General features: G+C 41.1%; 1 protein-coding gene across 1 annotated transcript; it reads right to left on the bottom strand.

The window, feature by feature from the left end:
* Positions 1 to 3,022: 3,022 nt before the first annotated feature.
* LOC131190725 (protein NYNRIN-like) lies at positions 3,023 to 6,616 on the bottom strand. Its single transcript, XM_058168081.1, has one exon. It carries the CDS (start codon positions 6,614 to 6,616, stop codon positions 3,023 to 3,025), a length of 3,594 nt encoding a protein of 1,197 aa, XP_058024064.1.
* Between the last annotated feature and the right edge of the window lie 19,953 nt (positions 6,617 to 26,569).

The raw sequence follows: 26,569 nt of genomic DNA, 5'->3' as shown, positions 1-26,569 counted from the left end.
CAGAAACTTTTCTGGGGCTTCTCTGGGTGGCTTAACTTCAGCCTGAATGCTCATCTCTTTGCCCTAAGGGGAGATTTACAAGCTGCCAGACAGCTAATTGATGCTGTCCTGGCAGCTCTACAGACTACGGGGTTAGCAGTCTAAAAAAGATTGCCATCAACGAAGCGGAACCAAACCAAAAAATGCCCCTAAAAGCATTTTTTAAAAGGTAAAAAAGCTGAAGCCTGCTAGGCAAAAAATGGGGGGTGTAGGCAAAAACTGGATGGGGATTGTTTGAGAGAGAGAGAGAGAGAGAGAGAGAGAGAGAGAGAGAGAGAGAGAGAGAGAGAGAGAGAGAGAGAGAGAGAGAGAGAAAAAGAAAGAGGGAGGGAGGGAGGGAGGAAAAAGGAGAGGAAGGAAGGACTACAAACCTGGCACTACACACAGCTTCAGAGAATAATCCAGGGCTGGAAGGGACCTGGAGGTCATCTAGTCCAACCCTGCTCCAGCAGGACATTGTTAGTGAGTTTCTGTCTTTTGATCCTCCAGTTACCTAGCCACACCCACTAAGCCACACCCACAAAATAGGAAAGAAATTTAGATTTCACCACTGCTTTAAAGCCCTTATTGGCATAGGTCCAGGCTACTACCTGATGAACCACCTTGTCCTTCTAGGACAAGCTCATCTTACTCATGCCAGCAGAGAGGGCCTACTTTGGATCCCATCAGTCAAAGAATTCCAACTATTAGGATTCAGAAGAAGAAGAGCCTTCTTTATTGCAGCACCCACCCTTTGAAACATCTTACCACCTAAGGTAAGATCTGCTTCTCCCTCCAATCCTACCACTAAAGGTTGAAGGCCTGGTTCTGATGGTTGTGATAGATCGTTCTCCGTATGGGTTCGAATTTCCCGGCTGGGAGCTCCTCTCCAACAGATTGGAGCGTTGCCGAAGTATTAGAAGGAATTGAGATCGAAGCGAGCTGCGTGAAAGCGAGGTTTCTTTATTTTTCAGGAAGACGAATCCAGCAAGCGCAAGGACAGCGTTCCTGGGTGAGCTGACAACCATATACAGTAAGTGTACCTTTCTTATACTCTTTTTCCCTTTACATTTCTTTGAGTTGGGAGTACTTGATGGGATTTCCCTTTGTGTGTGTGCTTGCTAAGTTTTCTGTGTTTTGTCTTTCTGATTATGTTAATGTGGGTGGGTTTCGTGTTCGGGCGTGCGTTCCGGCTTTCTAACGATTTGATTTCCTTAAGTGTTCTCCCTTCCGTTAGTTGTTTCCATATGCTTTGACTGAAGTTAATCTATTCAGGTTTGTGATTGAATCTTGTCCTGATCTATTCCCTTATTTGGTCGGCTATGTCTGTGTGACCTAATTATTTCCTTTCCTGTATTTCTTGGTATAGCCTTGAGGTTTGTGGGTTTTTCCCTGGCCAGATTTAATTCTGAGCCAGTGTCTTTTGTTATTATGATGTGCCCTTGCTTGGCTTCTTTTTGCTCAACACTGCCTGGGTGAAGTTCCCTTCCTACAATCCTTCATTTTTTTTTTATTTATTTATTTTTTTTAAACTTGGCATTCCTCCTCTTCTCCTGTATTTATTTGGTTGCTATCTGAGTATACCTGGTATTCTTGGTCAATTTGTATCATCATAAGGGCTGCTTGATGTTTCCCTGTGTTTGGTCTAGATGAGTTTGGTTTGCAACTCCTTAAGCAGCCAAGGCATGGGGGAATACAATAACAGAGACAGCACATGAGAGCTCCTAGTACACAGATAATGATTATGCCTGTCAGGACAATTTTTAGCCAAGAGAAGTCTGGCAGCCAGGAGAAGAGCCACGAGAGGTCAAAGGCTGGCTGGTTGTGGCCAATATCTTGAGTCAGCTCTTTTAGGTGGTTAATGTCTTTATTTACGCTTTCTGCGTTTTCTTCTAATTCAAAGCAGCAAAGCCCTCTGAATTCTTTGCAGCCATGATTGTGCTTTAATAGCAGAAAATCAATCGCTGCCCGATTCTCAAGGGTTGCCTCTCTGACTTGTCTTAGTTCTCTATTTAGGGCATCTAGGGCATGGGAGGTCGAATTTAGGCCTTTCACTAGGGTACATGCCAAGCTGTTCAAGTTTCTTGAATTTCGGGCTGCCAGTCCTGGCACTCCCACTAGCGATACAGCCAATGAAACATATTCTGCTTTTGTGAGTAGGGACACATGTGAATCACAATCTGGGTCTAGGGTGTGAAATGCTCTCCTGTGTCGTCTCTGTATGGATGACAGTAACATGGTTAGCTTTCCTAGAGTACAAGGCCCTCCTGTTGAATTTGCTGGTAGGTATGAATAGGCTTGTAATCCACACAGTATAAACCAACCATGAGGTAGCCTTAGATAGCTATAAGAAAATGGAACAAGTTCCGTGTGATTGCATCTTAGTTCTCTATTATTTAGGTTGATGCAATTTCCATTGCCCTTCTCGCTACATCCAAAAACCTCAAAGCACCAGGAGGAGGTGGAGACGGCAGCTATATGAAGAGTGTACATGTCTAGTTCTTTTGTTGAGGAGACATTTCCCCAATCATAAATGGTTGAATATGTCATTGTGATAGGAATGTGTCTGAGCTTAGTGTCATTGAGTATAGCTTGAGGTCTAATTGCTACTCCCATTAGGCATGTTTTTAAGATATCTTTCACTGAGTTACCCCCTGATAGGCAAAATTCTGTGGTGTTGAGTATCTCTCTTGCTAGGTATTCCCAGATGTTTCCCTTTTCTGGAATGAGGTTTGGTTCAAGGAATGCTGTTATCTGGGTTACAGTTAGCAATATACAATATAGGTTACATATAGTGTTAATAACTGGTTTTTTCCCTCCCATTATATAGTTAAATTCTCCCCCCTCCCCTCTCTTTTTTTTTTCTTTTTTCCTTTTTTTTTTTTTTCCCCCTCTAAATATTACAAACTTGGATTAAAAGAAAAACAAACAAACGACAACAATATATATAAGAAGAAAGGTGATGGTGGAGACAGTCCGGGTTATATAGTTTTTCTTCTTCTTCTTATTCAGTGGTGTTGTTAAAAAATGTTTCCAAAGTCCATTCTTTCGTCTCTGGATGTTTCTTCAATTTAATCGGTGGGATAGCTGGGCTGTTGTCCACAACTGCAGGTTTGGCGTGTGTCCAATGTATCCAGCAGTCCCTTTCTGCAACCCGGATGGCAGTCTGGGTTGTTAGTAGAATTTGATACGGTCCTGTCCACTTGGGTTGCAGTGGTGAGTTTCGCGTGAAGAACTTTATCCACACCCAGTCACCTGGCTCAAAGGGATGTAGATTGTCCTCCAGAGGTAGCGTCTGGGTCAGGGCGCTCTGTGTCCACAGGACCTGTAATCTCTTATGTAGGGCTGAAAGATATGAAGAGAGAACTATGTCCCCCCTTTCTAAGCTGAGGGACTGGGGATCGAGGCCCTGCAGGATATCAGGTGGGCGTCCAAAAAGGATTTCAAAAGGGGATATTCCTATATCCTTTCTAGGTCTAGTTCTAATGTAAAATAAGGCGATTGGTAAGACTTGTGGCCATGAGAGGTGTGTCTCTTGGCAGAGCTTACCTAATAAGGTTTTTACCTCTCTGTTTGCTCTCTCTGTTCCACCTGATGAGGATGGGGAGTAGGGGCAATGCAGGTTCTGGGTAATGCCAAGTGCTTGGTATATATAGGTGAGAACCTGGGCTATGAAATGTTTGCCCCTATCCATATCTAGTACACTTGGTACCCCAAATCTGGGTACAATGTCTTTAATGAGGTGTTTGGCAGTTTCCAAGGCTGTAGCATGGCGACAAGGGAAAGCCTCCACCCAGTGTGTTAGTTGGTCTCTACATATGAGGGCATATTGGTATCCATTTGCTTTAGGCAATTGAATATAGTCCATTTGAACCCGTTCAAAGGGTCTTTGTGCCCATGGTCTGCCCCCCTCGTGGATGCTTTTTCTGGAGGTGCTGTTATTAGCCTGACATGTTTTACAGGTGCTAGTCACTCTAGTTGCCTCTGTATAAATTCCAGGAGCATGCCATACCCTTCTAGCAGCATCCACTATTGCTTGGGTCCCACAATGGCCTTTTGAGTGTAGCCTCTGGCAAATTAGGCGTATGAGGCGACGTGGGGCTATGGGTCTACCATCTGGGACTCTCCAAAATCCATTAGAAAATGTTGCACCTAATTTTCCTTCCCACATTTGGGCTTCTCCTTCTTCAAGGAAGTCCTTATATGGGATTTCTGGGTTGGCTCTTATTGCTGGAGCAATAGTGACTTGTGGGAGAGGTTTGGTGGCTACCCATTTGGCTATTGCATCAGCGTATTTGTTTCCTTTTGTAATCAAAGAGTCATCCGTTTGATGGGCTTTACAATGAATGACTGCTATTTCCCCTGGTAATTGAATGGCTTGTAATAGTTTGGAGACCAGAGCTGCATGTACGATTTGTTGACCAGCTGATGTGAGGAAACCCCGTTGTTTCCATAGTGCTCCTGTGGCATGGCAAACACCAAATGCATATCTTGAATCAGTATATATGTTAACAGACTGATTTTCTGCTGCTTCACAAGCTTTGGTTAGTGCAATAAGTTCTGCTGCCTGAGCGCTATGTGAGGGGGTTAGTGGCTCAGCCCAAATGATTTCATGGAGAGAGACTACTGCTGCTCCTGCAACCCTTCTGTCCTCATGCATATAAGAGGAGCCATCTGTAAATAATTCAAGGTCTGGATTTTCTAGAGGGTTGTCAGTTAAGTCTGGGCGCGGTAGCTCTGCATCCTGTATTAGGTGGAGGCAATCATGGAGGTTATTATCTGATTGTTCTGTGGGTAATAGGGTAGCAGGGTTTAGGGTGCTACACCGTTCAAATGTGATGTGGTCAGATGTGAACAATTCCGCCTCGTATTGCGCTAGACGCTGCTGTGTGAAGGCTTGCGTTTGCGATTTTAGGAGAATAGCAAACACTTCGTGGGGTACTTTTAGAGTCAGCGGCCGTCCAAGGACTAGGTCCTTGGATCGTTTTACCATTTCTACCGTGGCCGCTACTGCCCTCAAGCAGGGGAGTGTTCCCCGGGCTACTGGGTCTAACTTTACTGAATAGTATGCCACGGGTCGCTGAGTTAGACCACAGCTCTGTGTTAGAACTCCCGATGCAATGCCTAGTTTCTCGTGTATGAAGAGGGTAAATGGTTTTTTGTAATCAGGCAAACCCAATACCGGGGCTGAAGCTAGTGTTTTTTTAATCCTCTCGATATGCTGGTCTAAAGATTTTGTCCATTCTATAGGATCTGGCATGTTTTTAGTAGTTAAGTCTATCAGGGGTTTTGCTAGTTCCCCAAACGACGGGATCCAGGGGCGACAAAATCCCAGGACCCCTAGGAGTGCCCTTACTTGTCGTTTCGTGCTGGGGTTTTTCATGGCCAATATAGTTTCTATGCGGCTGGGAGCTAGTTTCCGTATTCCCGGCGCAATTATGTAGCCCAAATAAGTTACTTCTTGTTTCAAATATTGCAGTTTGGTGGGGGAGGCTTTATGTCCCTTCTCCGCTAAGGCATTCAATAGATGTAAAGTATCACGTTTACATGCCTGCTCACTTTCTGATGCTAGCAACAAATCATCTACATATTGGATTAATATAGATTTTTCTGGTAAGTCTATGGAAGATAGATCGTTCCTTAAAATTTGGGAGAAAAGGGTGGGAGACTCCGTGTAGCCTTGAGGCAAACGGGTCCAAGTATATTGCTGTTCCTCCCAAGTAAAGGCAAATAAGTATTGTGATGCTGAATCTACCGGAATACTAAAAAAAGCAGAACAAAGATCCACCACGGTGAAGTGAGTGGCGGAAGCCGGTACTTCCGTAATTATTGTTGCGGGGTTCGGCACTATCGGGGCTCTAGGTATCACGTGACTGTTGATGGCCCTCAAATCGTGCACGAAACGGTAAATGGGGTTCCCATTCTCATCTACCTTTGATTTTTTTACGGGAAAAATTGGGGTATTACATGGGGAGGTACATTTCCGCAAAACTCCCTGTTCCAGATAGGCTTTAATCAGTTTGCGTATTGGTTCAATGGCCTCTGCTTGAATCTTGTATTGTGGGATGCATGGTGGGCGTCCGGTTTTCACTTTTATTGTCACCGGGGTGGCCCCTTTTAAAAGTCCCACTTCAGTTGAATCCCAGCCCCAAAGTGAGGGGGGCAAAGTTGCTAAATCCGCATGTAGCAGGGGTGGGTGGGTGGCTAGTAGAAAAGTTTTCTTTCCGGGGATGTCTAGGGTGAGACCCCTTTTCCCACATTTTATGGTTGCTCCCAATTTACATAGGAGGTCTCTTCCTAAAAGGGAGACCGGAGATTGAGGGCAGATGGTGAAGCCATGTTTTAACGAAAAGGGACCTAATTCAACTGTTAAATCTTTGGTAAATTCTACCGGGATGACTTTCCCCCCCACTCCTACTATATTATCTTGAGCACCTTTCTTTATTGAGTCTTTGTGGGGTGGATTGATAATTAGTGAGGCAGTCGCCCCTGTGTCCACTAGGCAGTTATATTCTTTTCCCTCTATGAGAAGGGAGATCATAGGCTCCCCTTCGGGACCGTCCCTTAAGGGAATTGCGAGTCCTTGGAGCGTGGCCATGAACTCATTCTCTTCTTTCTCTAGTCATTGAGTATCTGGGTCCCTTTCCAGTTCCCAGTCCGGGTTTCTTGGACCATTGCGGTCGTTTAGGTGGGCTGGATTATATCGTGGAAGTGGGGCTGTTGGTGGTTCCCGATGATAATTGTTTCTTCGTTCGGAGGGATAATGAAAATCATTTTCCCCCCGAAAGGTTTTTGGTGGTGCGCTATACCGGGAACGGTTTGGGGTCTGATTACAGTGCCCCTTTATGTGTCCCTTTCCTCCGCATCTGAAACAATGTCGGCATTGTTGTGCTGGGACTCCAGTTACGTCGCACCGCCTGCACCGAGGCCGTCTATTGCCCCATTGCTGTTGCGGTGGCCTTGTGCTGTCACGCAGAGCCGCAAATATTTGTAATTCCTCATGTCTTTCTGACTTCCTTTTTTTCTCTTTGTCTTTTTCCTTTTCTAACTCCCTCCGTTCTTTTTCCTCCTCCTTTAGTTTGTCCCGCTGGTCATAAACAAAGTTGGCAATTCTGCGCAACTCCGATATCTCTAAAGAGGACCAGTTAGACACTATTTTGTGGAAATGTTCTTTTATATCACGGGCAGATTGGTCAACGAAGGCTGAGGCTAATATCCTCTGGTCCTTCTGGCAGCTGAGATCGAGGTGGGCATAAGTTGTGGCTGCCTCAGAGAGTCGGACCCAAAAGGCATCTGGGTTCTCCTGCTCTCTTTGGGTTATTCTCTGGAATTCTGACCAATTTAGGGGTCTCTTCCCAATTTCTTCCAGGGCTTCCAATAGGTTTTCCTTTGCCCTGGTGTATGTAGCCCAGTGGTTGTTATCATTATAGTCCCAGTCAGGGCGCTGTAATGGCCAGACTACCCGGGCCTGGGCTACCTGGCCCGGAGCGGCTATAACTGGCTGTTTGGCAATCTCATCAGTTTTCTCAAATAATTTTAATAACTCATCTTTTGTTAAGAAGACATGCAACAACTGGTTCATGTCTCCCCATGATGGATTATGGCTCTCTATTATGGCCTTGAGAGTCTGAATTACTGTAAGGGGGTCAGCCCTAAAAGATGGTGCCTCCTTTTTCCAGATTACTAGATCTGAGGCTGAAAATGGGGTGTGTGATAGGATGTATTCTAGCTGACCCCTTGGTCTCCCAGGCACAGGTTTACTTATTAGTGGGGCCATTATTTTTGCTGTGTTTTCCTTCTCCCCGCTGGTTGGATTTGTATCCCTCAAAGGTTCCTTATTTTTGGACAGTTCAGCCCAGCAATACCAGTAGGGTATATGGCTAGGCTTTAATCGTGGTCTAAGTGCTATCAGGATTTTCATATCTAGAGTACCGCCATGAGGCCAAATTTGTTTCCCAGTGTCATCTTTTAGCAAAGTCCATTTATTACACAATTTCCTCAATTTCTTTTTCCGCATACCAGGTAAAACTGGCAGCCTCCGGGCACTCCAGGCCCCCAGCAGGTTTTCCAGGGGATTTCCCTCCACCCTCGAGCTACTGCTTCCCATGTTTCCCTCTCCGATGTGAGGTTTTATTTTTCACTTTGGCCTAGCCGGGTGGATCCTCCTACAATTTTCAGAAAAAAAAGTTCTGGGAAGGACTTCGACTCCCTTCTGTCGAAGTATGGGCACCTTCCTGTTAAGGGAGCTTCCAGTTTGGATCAAAAAAAGGTGATCCCAGAGGACCTACTGCCCTGCCAGTAGGTACGAGCACCTCTTCAACACTGCTTCCTGCTTCCTTTTTAGCATACCAGGCAGTACTGGCAGCCTCCGGGCATCCAGGGCCCCAAGCAGATCTCCTGCTTCCTTTTTTTTCTCCTTTTTCTTTTTTTTACTCTCCTTTTTTACTCTATTAATTGCTTCATTCACACTTACTTTCCTCTCGCTCGGTTTCCGTTCCTAATAAACACAAAGTTCCACGTTTGGCTTCCCCCCCTTGCTTTCTCTATCCTACCGGTCACGGCTCGGTGGAGCTAGCAGTAGGCAGAGGTGCGGCTAGAGGTTGCTCAAAGAGGTGGAATCAGACTGTTTCCTTAGGTGGAATCCCACTATCACACACACATGCACACATACATTCGTTTCTCTAGGTTCTGGGAATTATCCTTTTTAAAATAGTAAATTTAAGGCGGTACTCACCTGCTTTCAAGCAGCTTGTTGAGGGCAAAGCTCAAAAACTCCCTTTACTACCCGACACCTCCCGGGCAGGGTCCGTGGATTCTTCCCCGGACAAAATGGTCCGTGCCGGCTGGGTTGGATCTTCGGGCCCCGTCCGGTGGCTGGGTTGGCTGGGAGTCCCATCTGGGTCGCCAATTGATAGATCGTTCTCCGTATGGGTTCGAATTTCCCGGCTGGGAGCTCCTCTCCAACAGATTGGAGCGTTGCCGAAGTATTAGAAGGAATTGAGATCGAAGCGAGCTGCGTGAAAGCGAGGTTTCTTTATTTTTCAGGAAGACGAATCCAGCAAGCGCAAGGACAGCGTTCCTGGGTGAGCTGACAACCATATACAGTAAGTGTACCTTTCTTATACTCTTTTTCCCTTTACATTTCTTTGAGTTGGGAGTACTTGATGGGATTTCCCTTTGTGTGTGTGCTTGCTAAGTTTTCTGTGTTTTGTCTTTCTGATTATGTTAATGTGGGTGGGTTTCGTGTTCGGGCGTGCGTTCCGGCTTTCTAACGATTTGATTTCCTTAAGTGTTCTCCCTTCCGTTAGTTGTTTCCATATGCTTTGACTGAAGTTAATCTATTCAGGTTTGTGATTGAATCTTGTCCTGATCTATTCCCTTATTTGGTCGGCTATGTCTGTGTGACCTAATTATTTCCTTTCCTGTATTTCTTGGTATAGCCTTGAGGTTTGTGGGTTTTCCTGGCCAGATTTAATTCTGAGCCAGTGTCTTTGTTATTCTCTGGAATTCTGACCAATTTAAGGGTTTTTTCCCAATTTCTTCCAGGGCTTCCAATAGGTTTTCCTTTGCCCTGGTGTATGTAGCCCAGTGGTTGTTATCATTATAGTCCCAGTCAGGGCGCTGTAATGGCCAGACTACCCGGGCCTGGGCTACCTGGCCCGGAGCGGCTATAACTGGCTGTTTGGCAATCTCATCAGTTTTCTCAAATAATTTTAATAACTCATCTTTTGTTAAGAAGACATGCAACAGCTGGTTCATGTCTCCCCATGATGGATTATGGCTCTCTATTATGGCCTTGAGAGTCTGAATTACTGTAAGGGGGTCAGCCCTAAAAGATGGTGCCTCCTTTTTCCAGATTACTAGGTCTGAGGCTGAAAATGGGGTGTGTGATAGGATGTATTCTAGCTGACCCCTCGGTCTCCCAGGCACAGGTTTACTTATTAGTGGGGCCATTATTTTTGCTGTGTTTTCCTTCTCCCTGCTGGTTGGATTTGTTTCCCTCAAAGGTTCCTTATTTTTGGACAGTTCAGCCCAGCAATACCAGTAGGGTATATGGCTAGGCTTTAATCGTGGTCTAAGTGCTATCAGGATTTTCATATCTAGAGTACCGCCATAAGGCCAAATTTGTTTCCCAGTGTCATCTTTTAGCAAAGTCCATTTATTACACAATTTTCTCAATTTCTTTTTCCGCATACCAGGTAAAACTGGCAGCCTCCGGGCACTCCAGGCCCCCAGCAGGTCTTCCAGGGGATTTCCCTCCACCCTCGAGCTACTGCTTCCCATGTTTCCCTCTCCGATGTGAGGTTTTATTTTTCACTTTGGCTTAGCCGGGTGGATCCTCCTACAGTTTTCAGAAAAAAAGGTTCTGGGAAGGACTTTGACTCCCTTCTGTCAAGTATGAGCCCCTTCCTGTTAAGGGAGCTTCCGGTTTGGATCAAAAAAGGTGATCCCAGAGGACCTACTGCCCTGCCAGTAGGTACGAGCACCTCTTCAACACTGCTTCCTGCTTCCTTTTTAGCATACCAGGCAGTACTGGCAGCCTCCGGGCATCCAGGGCCCCAAGCAGATCTCCTGCTTCCTTTTTTTTCTCCTTTTTCTTTTTTTTACTCTCCTTTTTTACTCTATTAATTGCTTCATTCACACTTACTTTCCTCTCGCTCGGTTTCCGTTCCTAATAAACACAAAGTTCCACGTTTGGCTTCCCCCCCTTGCTTTCTCTATCCTACCGGTCACGGCTCGGTGGAGCTAGCAGTAGGCAGAGGTGCGGCTAGAGGTTGCTCAAAGAGGTGGAATCAGACTGTTTCCTTAGGTGGAATCCCACTATCACACACACATGCACACATACATTCGTTTCTCTAGGTTCTGGGAATTATCCTTTTTAAAATAGTAAATTTATATGGTACTCACCTGCTTTCAAGCAGCTGTTGAGGGCAAAGCTCAAAAACTCCCTTTACTACCCGACACCTCCCGGGCAGGGTCCGTGGATTCTTCCCCGGACAAAATGGTCCGTGCCGGCTGGGTTGGATCTTCGGGCCCCGTCCGGTGGCTGGGTTGGCTGGGAGTCCCATCTGGGTCGCCAATTGATAGATCGTTCTCCGTATGGGTTCGAATTTCCCGGCTGGGAGCTCCTCTCCAGCAGATTGGAGCGTTGCCGAAGTATTAGAAGGAATTGAGATCGAAGCGAGCTGCGTGAAAGCGAGGTTTCTTTATTTTTCAGGAAGGCGAATCCAGCAAGCGCAAGGACAGCGTTCCTGGGTGAGCTGACAACCATATACAGTAAGTGTACATTTCTTATACTCTTTTTCCCTTTACATTTCTTTGTTTTGGGAGTACTTGATGGGATTTCCCTTTGTGTGTGTGCTTGCTAAGTTTTCTGTGTTTTGTCTTTCTGATTATGTTAATGTGGGTGGGTTTCGTGTTCGGGCGTGCGTTCCGGCTTTCTAACGATTTGATTTCCTTAAGTGTTCTCCCTTCCGTTAGTTGTTTTCCATATGCTTTGACTGAAGTTAATCTATTCAGGTTTGTGATTGAATCTTGTCCTGATCTATTCCCTTATTTGGTCGGCTATGTCTGTGTGACCTAATTATTTCCTTTCCTGTATTTCTTGGTATAGCCTTGAGGTTTGTGGGTTTTTCCCTGGCCAGATTTAATTCTGAGCCAGTGTCTTTTGTTATTATGATGTGCCCTTGCTTGGCTTCTTTTTGCTCAACACTGCCTGGGTGAAGTTCCCTTCCTACAGTTGCTTTGGGGGTGAGATATGATAGAACAATTAATCAGCGGACCAACTTGCCTGTAGAAGTTGTAAATGCTCCAACACTGGAAATTTTTAAGAAAATGTTGGATAATCATTTGTCTGAAATGGTGTAGGGTTTCCTGCCTGGGCAGGGTGTTGGACTAGAAGACCTCCACGGTCCCTTCCAACCCTCTTGTTGTTGTTGTTGTGGTGGTGGTGGTTATTATTATGGGAGTTCATGCTGGAGGTGGCTGCTGGACTGATGATAGACTCCACTTCCACCTTGCTCTCTGCTCTTTACCCATCTATCTTTTTGTTATTGAATTGATGTGTTCTATGGAGATTCTCAGTCATCCAGGTCATGGTTGTCCCAAAGGTGCTTTTTCAAGATGCAACTGGACTTTCTTGTTTTTCTTTAAAGATGTTTTGATGTATTGTTTTTCTTTTTTCTTTTTTTGTTCTATTATTTACTTCAGTTCGGTTTATACTCTTCAATTTTATTGTTGTAAGCCACCTAGACTAGCCCATGTTGAGATAGGTGGCAAATAATTTTAACAAATAATAAATAATAATATTTTAAAAGCCGTGTTTTGTCATGAAGCAAAAGCAAAAACACATAAGTAATCCAAGGGTTAACAAATAAATTCTATCAGCTTCACTATATGGCCCTTTTCTTCAGTAATGACACAGAATTAAATACACAATTTTTAATTGAGGATGCTGGAGCCTGCAGAGACTGGCAAGTGATCTTTGTCTCAGAAAAGCTTTTATCACTGGCTACTAAATAGTCACTACATCATTGGCATTTAAGAAGAGTTCAGATCACATCATTTGCATGATAATTGTTACTATAATTGAGGAGCCTGAACATAGGAAATTTCCATCATTCGTAATTATCGATCGTTCCTGCTTGTAAGAGAGGCAATTACCCCAAAGCAGAAGCAAAGGTTTGCAGTGATAAGTCCACCACAAGTTTGCAATCATTATGTAGTGATCAGAAACTCAGGAGTCAAAAAATTGCCCAGATATTCTGATTAATCAATGGTTTGAGCTTTTCTTTTCTGGACAATTTGCTGCACTTGGAATGTAAAACAAGGCATTACAAATCAGAATAAATTTTTATTCTTTCAAAATTGGTTAGTGATCTATAAATAAAGGTAGCTTGCATGCATTTTTTTAAAAAAAATTCTTGTTCAGAAAAGTTGTAAGAAACTTCAATAATCTGGCTAGTTTCTAGGCACTATGTCTTGGTAAATTTATTTGGAAGATAGCTGAGTTCAAATAGAAAGGGCCCAGGATGAGACGAATTAGGTTTCAGGGCATTGGCCTGGACTAGAAAACTAAATTGGTTGGACAGTCTAGTTGGTTCTCAATCTTTTGCCCTTTGGAAAACTGATGAATGGCATTTGAACAGGAAGAATTTCATGAGGACATCACTAGATCCTCTGTTAATTTTGGATTGTTTTAAGGGAACTCTTAGCTCTGTGTATTATAAACTGCCTTGGGATGTACAGATAGGCAGCTATTGTTATGACTAAGCTATCTAATCTTTAGGCACTCCATCATGCTATTTTTTTGGTTTGCATGAATAACTAAGAATTTTCTTAGTTAACCAAGAGTTGGCACAAATTACACAGTTTAATAGCCAACAGTGCAACAGTTCTTATGAAATCTATGTAGCAGATATGCCTCGTAAAAACAATGCAAATTGATGACAATATTAAACAAAGAAAGTATGTAGCTATAATCTATTACAGAAGACTTATCTCTGAACATTGTTTCTCTGGACGTACAGTATTTGTATAAATAAAGGCATACATATGAACATTCTACATAATATCAGGAAATGCTTCTGATAACAGACAAGACAACTGTATAGAACCATATTTTCCTTGTATTAGACTTCTGTCCAAAGAAAGCAGTTGATTCAGCCATATTTGCTTAAGTGTAATGTCCAAGAAATCTGATAAATAAATATATTGTGAAAAAAATGAAAATGAGTAATACTAAGTACTTGTACACTTATTTAGAGTTACCATTGTTTCTTTGCTTACCTCTTATGGACTATTAACAATGATAACAAACTTTGTTTCCTTTTCTTCAAAATGTGAGCATTAATTTGGATGGGTAAAGAAAGGAAAAATACTGTGTTGTTTAACTGAAATATGTTTTATTTGAAAAAGACAGTTTCATTTGCTCCTCTGTTCAAACATGCTAAGATTATTATATGCAGCTGTAGCTCTTATATTTTTTATACAAAATAATTTGTGCATTAAAGAAAAAGATACGGTTGTCTCAGATGATACTGGTAAAAATAAAGGTAAAGGTTCCCCTTGCACATATGTGCTAGTCATTGCTGACTCTAGGAGGTGGTGCTCATCTCCGTTTCAAAGCTGAAGAGCCAGCACTGTCCGAAGATGTCTCCATGGTCATGAGGCCAGCATGACTAAATGTCAAAGGCGCATGGAACACTGTTACCTTCCCACCAAAGGTGGTCCCTATTTTTCTACTTGCATTTTTTAACGTGCTTTCGAACTGGTAGGTTGGCAGAAGCTGGGACAAGTAATGGGAGCTCACCCCGTTATGCAGCACTAGGGATTCAAACTGCTGAACTGCCAACCTTTTGATCGACAAGCTCAGTGTCTTAGCTACTGAGCCACCACATCCCTCACATGATACTGGTATCCAGTGATATTTTTTTTGTGTGTATAATAAAGGAAATGGACTTCTAGGAAATATAAGGACATTCAAAGGGACTGAGTTGTCTTTAAAAAAATTTCAGAAAATAGCTCTGCCATAACTTTTTGTATTTTGTAAGACCTCATATAACTAGAATGAAATAGAGGAAATCGAGGGAGGATATTTTTATGTTTCTATAACATTGTTCTTGACCCATTTCTTTTATTCCCCTGTTCACTTCCTCTTTAATCTACTAATTTCAGATGTTTCCCAAAATAGTCATGAAAGGTGAAAATAGTGGAATTTTAGCTGAAACTTCATTGATACTTAAGTTATCTACTGTTATATGTTGGGTTTATTATCTTTATATCTCTTGTTATGGGCCATTCAAAAAGAACCATTCTATCTTCAGTTTGGATTTACTTGTTTGTTATTTTTATGTCCTTATTTTTCACCTTTCAATTATACATGTACTATAAAATAGTGATATTGCTGGTCTGGAAAATATTAAAAGAACCAGGAAAATATAACTATAAGAACAGAATAAAACAAGGGCATGATTGATTGGTTATTTGAACACAGGCAAGTAGGTTTAATAATAATATCTAAAACTCTAGTTTCTCCACCAGAATCATTCCTTGTAATCATCACCCGACTTTTCTTTTTGGAGGGACATCTAGAAATAAGTCTTCTGCTCATAACTCTATGAAATGGTTAGGTGTACATGGGCTGAAATAACTTTTCCAATTATATATCAATTCCAATTTGCATATCAGACAAAACATTTTGATTAAATTGTGCCTGCTTATGGAGATATAGAGAAGAAAGTAGTGAGGTTATTTTAAAATCTGGAAATAATGGGATTCCAGGTCCCAGAATGACTAAACATTCAATAATGACAGACTAGGAAATCTATAATATTACTCATAGCAATTGTGAAGTGAATGTAAGTGAGAAAAAAAAAGATATAGATGGGAGAAGCCATGAGGTAATTTTCTGCAATCTGTTGTGCTTTGCTTCTTTTGCAGAGTAGGAGAACTGTCTTAGTCCATACTGGCAAACAAATCAAAAGGAGACTGGTAGCACTTTTTCTGATTAACCTATACAAAGCCTTCCTTCTTTTAAGAAACCCATTTGGAAATAATAAACCCATAGTTGGAAACTATAGTGAACTGAAATCAGAAGATCTGGACATCTGGATATACTCAAAACTGTTTCTCTGCTTTAGTTGGAGATAGAAATGAAATATTCTGCCTGTAATAAGAGCTAAAAATTAATAATAAAAATAATATAACAATAATTATTAATAATACTATCCATATCTACCTATCCTAGGTCCTCAGAAAGGACTCGATAGGTAGACAAAAATGTCAAACCCAGTTGAACATCTGGCTGACTGTGTGATGAACCACCATCACCACCACCATCATCAAAAGGATGAACATATTATACAAACATTATTCAGATTTTTACATCCAGAGAAACTTATTTTCCATCCTACAATTCATTGTTAGCAATTTTATGTATTATCTACTGAGTGAAAAAGAGTCAACAATCTGCGCAATAAAGGAATATATTATCTGTTGGGCTTCTATGTCCCTTAACTTTTCAGAAACAAAGAGAAAGAAAGGTCTCCCACCTCCCCTTTTATTAAGAAATCCCTTTCTCTCGCTTTTGTGTTTTGTTATGGTTTAGGCATTCATCTTGCTTTCTTAAAAGTAAGCAGCTACTGTAAATATTTCTTTTTGTGATTCAGCAGTAATAATGAGTAGCAAACCCCCCAATTTCAGGCAACCTCTTTCTCAGCTTGTGAGCAGCTTTCCTGCCTCAAATAAATCCATTCCTCGTGAATGACAGTCAATTAATTCACCTTCCCAAAGACCTGAGGCAAAGTAGCTTTTATTGTTGGTTCCAAGTCATTATGTGATTTTCTTCAAATCAGAATGAAGAATTAATTTACTTCTAAGAGATGGCTGTAAATTAGCTTAGCCTATTCCTGGAAGGACAGAAGAGAGTTTGAATGCGGGAAAAGCTATCATTAGGTTTCATTTTGTTTACATTTATTGAAGAGATGTCATTTAGTATAAATTCTCCCATAGGTTGCAAGTTACAGGTTCCTCGGCTTACGCATTTCTATTGTGTCTCATATCTTGTAGGCTTTGAAAAATAGTTACATCTCAGTGAATGCAAGTGGAAGAAATAACCACAAAAATAGTACACTTTGGTTTATCCAAGCATATGTCTATGTAAAAATGGTAAAACATGTGAGCATCCATATGTGTGTTCATAAATGCCCAGGATATAATTTTTGCAAAATTAAGTGTGGCTCCAAAAGGTTTGTACTGCGTCATATACATCATATACAACGTATGTGAAAAAATCCACTTTATCCTAAATATAGGAAATAAATACTAGTGATAACATTCTGTAGACAATTGGAGAAACAGAACAATCATTAACACATCCCAATCAACATCTAAAAAGCCACATTATAGATACCAAACACAGAACAGCACACACTGTGTTAGAGAGAAATTCCCAGAAGATAAGCTCCAGCATGAGTCCAAAAGCTCTGGAAGGCAAAACCTCTGGTCCCGGTGACCGACCAAATTGGATCCTGCAAACAGAACAATCTTACAGATAGGCAGCACTGAAATTGCACAATGGCAATGCTATTCTTCATTTCTCTCAATATCAGAAATCAGGAACATCCATTGCATGTAAATGCAGGGAATTCAAGGCTGTCAGAAGGAAATAATTATTTACACAACACAAAATATTGCAGTAGACAATCAGTTTTGATGGTTTAAAAGAACCAAAATTAATTGAAGGGCCGCCCATCAAGATTACTGATATTGATGGCTGTTTATTACATCGGGAATCTCAGGGAGTATTCTTAAAATGTTACTAGCTGAAAAGTGGCTATAAAGTTGACTTATCATTGTATAGAAGACTCTTATTCAGGTTTAAAATAAAAACTCCCATTTCTTGATTAAATTTTACACAACTAGGTGCCAAAATGGTGGAGGACTGAATGATATATTGTGCGTTAGAAATATGCTAATCAGCCATGATTCCATTCAATATTATTTTGTATCAAACATATAAATTGATGTATCAAATTGATTCCAATTAATTCCATGGAATCTTAGATACCATAAATATATGTAACTATGTGGATAGGACTCTACTGAATGTTTAAATTAATTTGAAGGCATCTGATTTGATTTGACACATTGAATCAATGTAGTTATTTTATACTAAGATTCAGTGGGGGGAAAAGAAACTTTCATCTAATCTGATGAATATGTCTTAAATAATTACTGGAAACTTAATTGCTACAAAACAGCAACAGTGGACTCTCATGTATTCTTTCTCCTCCTCCTCTTCTCCAATGCTTCAAATTCCTATCTGATTTCTGATTTTATGAAAACCAAGTCTGAGTTTGCAGTCAAATCAGGAAAACATGACCTTTAGCTGTTTCCAAGGCAGAATGAGAAATTTACTTCACATCAGAGTTTTCAATTTTGAATTTCAAGATTTATGAGAAGTTCATGGTGATGGCTATATCCAATCCAATGACATTTTTGCAGAATATACTAACAGATACCAATCAATCCTGCATTTCTCCATTGTGATAATTCAGCCCACTATCATACTAGAAGATTTATTGGCTCCTGTAGATTATCCCTGTGGAAGGCAATGTGTTCCATGAAAGAGAACTTGCCTTTCTAGCTCCAACACTTGGAGGACTAACTAACGAGGTTGGGAACTGTCCCATACCTGTCTGGGTTATAGCAGTAGCAACAGCACTTAGACTTATATTCCAATTCACAGTGCTTTTACAGCCCTCTCTAAGTGGTTTACAGAGACAGCACATTGCCCCCAACAATCTGGATCCTCATTTTACTGACCTCAGAAGGATGGAAGTCTGAGTCAACCTTGAGCCATTCAGAATCGAACTCCTGGAGTGAGCAGTGAATTAGGATGCAGTACTGCATTCCAACCACCGTGCCACCATGGCTCTTCTGTAGAATTCATCTGTCATAGCTGACCAAAAGAGGTCACTTTAACCTCAGCTCACTTTAACCTTGCAGCTAACTGGGATAATTGCAGGACATATTAACATTTCCTATGAACCAATTAAGTGTGTCCTAAATACACTGACAATGATTTGTTCAATCAAGGAAATCAGGGTGCTCCAGACAAAGAGTGATGAAGTAGAGACCATAAAGTTTATGTAATGCATAATACATTTTCTTTATGTTTGCATTACTTTTGCTGTCATCAGCTTTTATTGGACATCAAAATCTGATGGAAGTTATACTTTATTACTGATGCCTTCAAATCTGCAGCTGGATTTTTTTTTTAAAGGTTGGTAGGCTTTTTTAGCTATGATCCCTGTATACGAATGAGTTGGTTGGAAAAAAAAACACAGTCCTTTAGGCAAGGTGATATCTCTGTAAAATTGGAAAAGAAATGTATCTTGGAATAAACTTCAAATGCTATGTAGGTCAAGGTAAAATTGATAGTGACTTAGTGAAAGCTGCAAGTAATAACAGAACACATAAAAACAAGGGTTCAGAACAATACCTTATTACAAAAGAGAAGACATATACTTCTACAGATGATATTTGAGGCAGAATGGACTGTAATTCTTGGTAGTGGGAAAACAATTATGCTTGTGGTTCTAACCTTAGATTATATAGATACTATCTTATAAAATTATTAAATGATATTTCACAGAGCTATCAAATCCTAAACTCTGATACTTACTAAGCAACAAATATGATTAAATGTGAAATGCTGAGATCAAAAATATAACTAGAATTCTATAAATAGAAGGGCATTTAATTTACTCTCTACTCTCATAGTTCATCTCTAAACTCCATGGAACCCAGCTAAAATATTTCAAAAAATATCCTCGCCAATCAGTATTTGAACATATTTAGCAAAGGGAAACCCCTTACCTCCCTCAATAATTGCTTCTGTTATCAGTCATAAAATGTGGACATCAAATAATTTGTGATGATTGTATATACAATGAGTTTTCAGAGAGTATCCACAGAACATGGTCCTAAAATGAATTATGCAGAAAAAAAGATCTATTCTTAATTTGTCAAATAGTGTTATTATGGAAGCCATCGAAATAGAGAAACACCCCCCACAACATGAACAAACGGGATGACACCTCCCGCCTACCAGACATATTGGAAACTAGCCTTAGTCAACAAACAAGTCCCAGCCACAAAAATTGACACCGGACCCAGGATAACACACAACTCCACCACCAATAACTCTCATCAGATTCAAACCCAAACCCATCCCACAGACGAAACACAACCACCATCCAGAAGCCAGACCATGCTGGCACCACTGGCCGGTGTACCCCCCTCCGATCCCCACACAAAGCAAGCTGACACACGCCAGGAACACAGGACAAGACCTTGGATTTGGAGCCAAACCAAAACCTCGAATGCTGCATCACAGCCATCTGCTCAAGACATCACATCACAGAACTCCAGAGGCCACAACACCAAAGCTCAGGAACAAAAGACTAGGACCACACCCACACAGGATGCTATGAAACAGCCGACCAATCTGCAAACACCCACTCCATCTACCAATCAAGATGCAACCACACAGAGAGACGACTTCCGGTATCCGGTGGCAACGGACGTCTGGAAGGCTTCTCCTGCCTCCAGTGTCCGAATCCGGCCGCCGCCGAGGCCCTTAGGGGCCAGGTGTTCCGAAAAGGACACCTGCCGCACGGACGGCTCGCCAGGGGTCTCCCAGCCGATATACAGGACTGGGGGGACCGATGCTGGCGCGGCCTAGGCTCGGCGGGGTTCGGAGGCCACAGGCCGCGGCCATTATTTTGGTCGTCGCCTGGGCCGCTGTGCTCGGTGACACCGGGGCTTTGGATTTATAATTGCAGCAGCCTGGTGGTGAACAGGGAACGGAGAAGAATTGAGGAATGAAGAAGGGAAGGGGATATCGGCAAATGTGAGTGGAGTACTCCGGAGTGCGGGGGGGTTTTTTCTCCCCTGCGACTGGAAGGAGTACGAATCACTTTGGAGAGAGGAGAACTTAAAATAACAAGATTACCGGTTTTGTGGAGCTCTGGAGAAAGAGGTGATGGAGAAATTTAGGAGGGAGGGTTTGAGGCCCCCCCTCCCTCTGGGGAACAATGGTGGCGTCCAGCTTCCGCCTTCACTATGAGAATCTTGATGACATCACTTCCCTTCGGCTTCCTGGTTGACTAACTGTACTCTGGACTCGTTGCTCCTGTGAGTGCCCCCTGGTGGATCCGGAGGAAATTATAAGGATACTGTGCTTGCCTGAGGATTTTAAAAATTTTTTTTTTTAAATGGCAAAAGGTCAGAGACCAACTGCTGGAGAAATGGAGAGAATTCTGGAAAAGTTATCTAATATGGACAAGAAACTGGATGAAATAAGAGCAGAAATTGTGACTATCCAAAAGGATTTAAAGGATACTCAACAAGTCTCAGCAGAAAATAAGCAGAAAGTGGAAGGTCTGGAGGGTGAGATGCGGGCAGTGCAGAAAAGAGGGGAGACGACAAGCAATGCTGTGCTTGGACTACAGATGGATAAAATGTCTTATTTTCTTAGGTTTCAAAATTTGGAAGAAGTGGACCAAGAAGACTTGAGAGATGTTGTGACTAAACTGTTGGGAGAATTTCTTGGGAGAGGTGTTGATTTTATGAATTGGGATGTGGATCGAGTTTATAGAGTTAATTCACAATATGCACGCACGCATGCAGTTCCTAGAGAGGTTCATGTCAAATTTGTGAAAAGAGAGACGAGAGATGAAATTCTTAGAAAACATAGGAGTGGGGCACTGACTTATAGGGGCAGGGAGATAGCCATTCTGAGGCAGATTCCCAGACAGGTACGTGAAATGAGAAAGAAATATTATTTTTTATCAAGCAAATTGTACCAGAAGGAGTGGGCTTCAGATGGCTGATGCCAGAGGGATTGATGATTTTCCGGGAGGGCATTACGAAAAAATTAGTACAATTATGGAGGCTGCGCCTACGTGGAGGAACACAAAGCCCTCCTGGATTTAGATGACCCAGGAATTGAAGAAGGGAGGTTATAGACCATGGGCGGAGGCGGCTGCCGCTGTTGCGCCCTGGAGTTGGGTCAGGCTGAACCCAGAGTTCTGAGATCCAAAACTAGGAAGTGACAAAGATATTTGGTATTGTGTTGGTTTTCCTTATTCTCTTTCGTATGATATTCTGATTATTCTTGACCCTTCCTTATTGTGTAAGATTGAAACTTAGCTACTTCGTATCACCTGTTTGCCATATGGCTGTTGTATGTGTTTAAAATTCTGAGTAAAATTCTTATCATGTATAAGAAAAATGAAAATTTACCATACCTGATATGTATTTGCATAAATTTTTTTTGACCAATAAAAACTTTTAAAAAAAAAAAAAAAAAAAAAAGATGCAACCACACAGCCAACCAACCCGCTCACAGCAACACTCCCCACCTCGACCAATCTGTAAATACCCACTCCATCTACCAATCAAGATGCAATCACACAGCCAACTAACCTGCTCACAGCAACATTCCCCACCTCCCCACCAGTATTTATAGAGAGACGGCAGCTCCAACCACGCTTTGCTCGCACAAGCATGAAGCTGAAAACACCAGCCTGAAAATGATGAGTGAGACCTCATCGAAACGTCACCAAGATACTCTCACACTTACAAGGGAAAATATGCCAAGACCTACATATCTATACCTGTGAAAACCTATGAAAACTATATATATATATATATATAATAATATATAATAATATATAATATATAAAATATTATATATAATATAATAATATATATAATATATATATATAATAATATATATAATAAAATTATATATAAAAATAAAGCCTGCCCAGTCCTTAAATCATCTTTAGATCCAAACTTGGCAGTTTCCATCCTTCTAGCTAGGCCTGGCAGCCTAGTTGAAAAGGTTATGGGTAAGTGTGGATGAGTTTGAATGTGTCTGTGTGTGTCTGTGTGCGCAAGAAAGAGTGAATGTACACTGTAACCAGTAAAGGTTTGTTGTTACTTTAAGTTCACTGGGTCTCTGTATTCCAAAGAACATGTACTTCATGTTTACTTGAAAATGATTTATTTGTGTTCCCAATTATTTCCTGGCTGTGTGCCTGTCTGCTGTAATCCCACCTGTATTTGGAAAACTCAGGTAGAAAGCAAGCTGGTTAATGATCCATATTCCTTAACAGTTTATGTTTGTGTGAGTAACTGACTATGAATCAAACCTGGGAATGCAATGCATATGTATGTGATCCAGGAGAAATCTAAGAGGTGATGTTAAGGACACACAGTCAATCATCATAGATGAAGACTGGGCTGCAAAAGCTCAACCAGAAATGTGATGGGAACTCTTAACAATTTCCTGGGGCCTGGAAAAATGTTGCTACTTACAAGACTAATTACAAGGTGTAATGGCAGCAGACACAAACCTACATTATTTCAGGAAGAAATAATTGCCAAGTATCAGTTGTACTGTGCCATAGGTTAAAATACATCTATTTAACCTGCAATTTTGAGGTGCCTACTTTTGAGTGGCTTATAATCACTGGGTTTTCTAGGACCATTTTTGGTTCTATGCTGTGAATATATATTCTGTGACAGTATATCTAGTGGTACAAATAGGTTAGGTCAGAAAGAAGCAAGATGACAGAAGCATGCCATGATGCAAGCTCTACCCTTTTGTACAGCAAAGCTGGCTGAGGAATTCTGGGAGTTGAAGTCCACAAGTCTTAAAATTCCCAAGGTTGGAGACTTCTGATCTAGAATGATGTCATGGTAAATGACTTTCTGAATCATTTACTTGAGAGCATGGCAAAGAATTTTAAATCCTCTGCTGTTGTTTGGGTGATTGGATGGAGGCTGGTTATGTCAAAGCACATATTTTGCTTATCCCTCTTTTCCTTTCTCTTAAAGGCAACTTTTAAAAATCTTCTTATGATGTGTGACAAGAACAGGTTCAGTTCATTCATTGTCCTTGTATTTCCTTACTCTAATTGGATATTTTTTTTTCCAAATGTATGCAGCAGGCATATTGCCAAGTAAACATTCTTCACTGTAATTAGTTTGTATTTAAGCTGGCATCATCCTTTTACAAATGGTATCATTGACCCTTAAATGACTGATATGCAAATGATGTGGAAAAATTGAAACTTAGGCAGTAGATATGTATTTGCATAAATTTTTTTGACCAATAAAACTTTTAAAAAAAAAAAAAAAGATGCAACCACACAGCCAACTAACCTGCTCACAGCAACACTCCCACCTCGACCAATCTGTAAATACCCACTCCATCTACCAATCAAGATGCAATCACACAGCCAACTAACCTGCTCACAGCAACATTCCCCACCTCCCCACCAGTATTTATAGAGAGACGGCAGCTCCAACCACGCTTTGCTCGCACAAGCATGAAGCTGAAAACACCAGCCTGAAAATGATGAGTGAGACCTCATCGAAACGTCACCAAGATACTCTCACACTTACAAGGGAAAATATGCCAAGACCTACATATCTATACCTGTGAAAACCTATGAAAACTATATATATATATATATATAATAATATATAATAATATATAATATATAATATATTATATATAATATAATAATATATATAATAAAAATTATATATAAAAATAAAGCCTGCCCAGTCCTTAAATCATCTTTAGATCCAAACTTGGCAGTTTCCATCCTTCTAGCTAGGCCTGGCAGCCTAGTTGAAAAGGTTATGGGTAAGTGTGGATGAGTTTGAATGTGTCTGTGTGTGTCTGTGTGCGCAAGAAAGAGTGAATGTACACTGTAACCAGTAAAGGTTTGTTGTTACTTTAAGTTCACTGGGTCTCTGTATTCCAAAGAACATGTACTTCATGTTTACTTGAAAATGATTTATTTGTGTTCCCAATTATTTCCTGGCTGTGTGCCTGTCTGCTGTAATCCCACCTGTATTTGGAAAACTCAGGTAGAAAGCAAGCTGGTTAATGATCCATATTCCTTAACAGTTTATGTTTGTGTGAGTAACTGACTATGAATCAAACCTGGGAATGCAATGCATATGTATGTGATCCAGGAGAAATCTAAGAGGTGATGTTAAGGACACACAGTCAATCATCATAGATGAAGACTGGGCTGCAAAAGCTCAACCAGAAATGTGATGGGAACTCTTAACAATTTCCTGGGGCCTGGAAAAATGTTGCTACTTACAAGACTAATTACAAGGTGTAATGGCAGCAGACACAAACCTACATTATTTCAGGAAGAAATAATTGCCAAGTATCAGTTGTACTGTGCCATAGGTTAAAATACATCTATTTAACCTGCAATTTTGAGGTGCCTACTTTTGAGTGGCTTATAATCACTGGGTTTTCTAGGACCATTTTTGGTTCTATGCTGTGAATATATATTCTGTGACAGTATATCTAGTGGTACAAATAGGTTAGGTCAGAAAGAAGCAAGATGACAGAAGCATGCCATGATGCAAGCTCTACCCTTTTGTACAGCAAAGCTGGCTGAGGAATTCTGGGAGTTGAAGTCCACAAGTCTTAAAATTCCCAAGGTTGGAGACTTCTGATCTAGAATGATGTCATGGTAAATGACTTTCTGAATCATTTACTTGAGAGCATGGCAAAGAATTTTAAATCCTCTGCTGTTGTTTGGGTGATTGGATGGAGGCTGGTTATGTCAAAGCACATATTTTGCTTATCCCTCTTTTCCTTTCTCTTAAAGGCAACTTTTAAAAATCTTCTTATGATGTGTGACAAGAACAGGTTCAGTTCATTCATTGTCCTTGTATTTCCTTACTCTAATTGGATATTTTTTTTTCCAAATGTATGCTAAAGGGGCATAAGGGTTGCCAAGTAAACATTCTTCACTGTAATTAGTTTGTATTTAAGCTGGCATCATCCTTTTACAAATGGTATCATTGACCCTTAAATGACTGATATGCAAATGATGTGGAAAAATTGAAACTTAGGCAGTAGATATTTAGCTTGGGCAACATTCCTTGTTTTTGTCATGAATTTCTAAAAAACGGAGTCAAACTATAAATGAGGCTTCATGTAGACAGCTCATGCTGAAAAATCCCCCTCCTCTGCAACTGCTATAGCAGAATAGTAAAATGTATACTTTAGATTTAAAAAACCCCACAGACTCTAATCCCTGCCATTCCTTGAAAGGATTAAGATAACAAAGGAAAGAAAAATCTCCTTGAACCATTAAAAGGAAAGGTGTTTTTTTTGTTACATTTATATCCCGCCCTTCTCCGAAGACTCAGGGCGGCTTACAGTGTATAAGGCAATAGTCTCATTCTATTTGTATATTTTTTACAAAGTCAACTTATTGGCCCTCCCCCAACAATCTGGGTCCTCATTTTACCTACCTTATAAAGGATGGAAGGCTGAGTCAACCTTGGGCCGGGCTTGAACCTGCAGTAATTGCAGGCTACTGTGTTCTAATAACAGGCTTCTTAACAGCCTGAGCTATCACGGCCCCAGTTATACTGGGCTAGATGAACCAATACTGTGATTTATTATAAAGAGTCTATACATAGTGGTAGCCTCAAAATACATATTCATAAGATGAATATGGACCACAGAATTTATTGGAAAAAGCAAGGGAATCTCCAACAACATGCAGCAGGTAATACCTATTTGTTAATCGAAAAAATGCAGCTGGTAATACCTATTTGTTAATTCAGGTGACCTGGAGCATCTTTTCCCAGAATGCTGTTCAAGTGAAATTCAAGAAAATAATTGTTTACTCTTTTCTCTATCTACTTGAAGAGAGCTCTGAACAATGAAAGAACTTGTTCCAGTGAGAATTGGGTTTCCCGCCCTTGAAACATTTTTGAAGAACAGTACCCTGAATGTACTTTTAGCAGTCAGTAGATTCAAGATACTAGTGATATCTTCATTTCTCCCTTCCACTTCCTCCCATCTTTATATCTCTTCCCTCCTTGACAATAATTTCAATTTTAAGAGCCCTGTTAGAACCATTTCACCCTGCAGGATTTCTATCCCACTTTTGGGGCCATGTTTTCTTCATAGTCTGAGTAA

Source organism: Ahaetulla prasina, chromosome 2, assembly GCF_028640845.1.
Source record: "Ahaetulla prasina isolate Xishuangbanna chromosome 2, ASM2864084v1, whole genome shotgun sequence".
In the NCBI taxonomy this organism is placed as follows: domain Eukaryota; kingdom Metazoa; phylum Chordata; class Lepidosauria; order Squamata; family Colubridae; genus Ahaetulla; species Ahaetulla prasina.
Note: the sequence above shows the minus strand (reverse complement) of the source record. Positions and strands in the feature narration are given on the sequence as shown.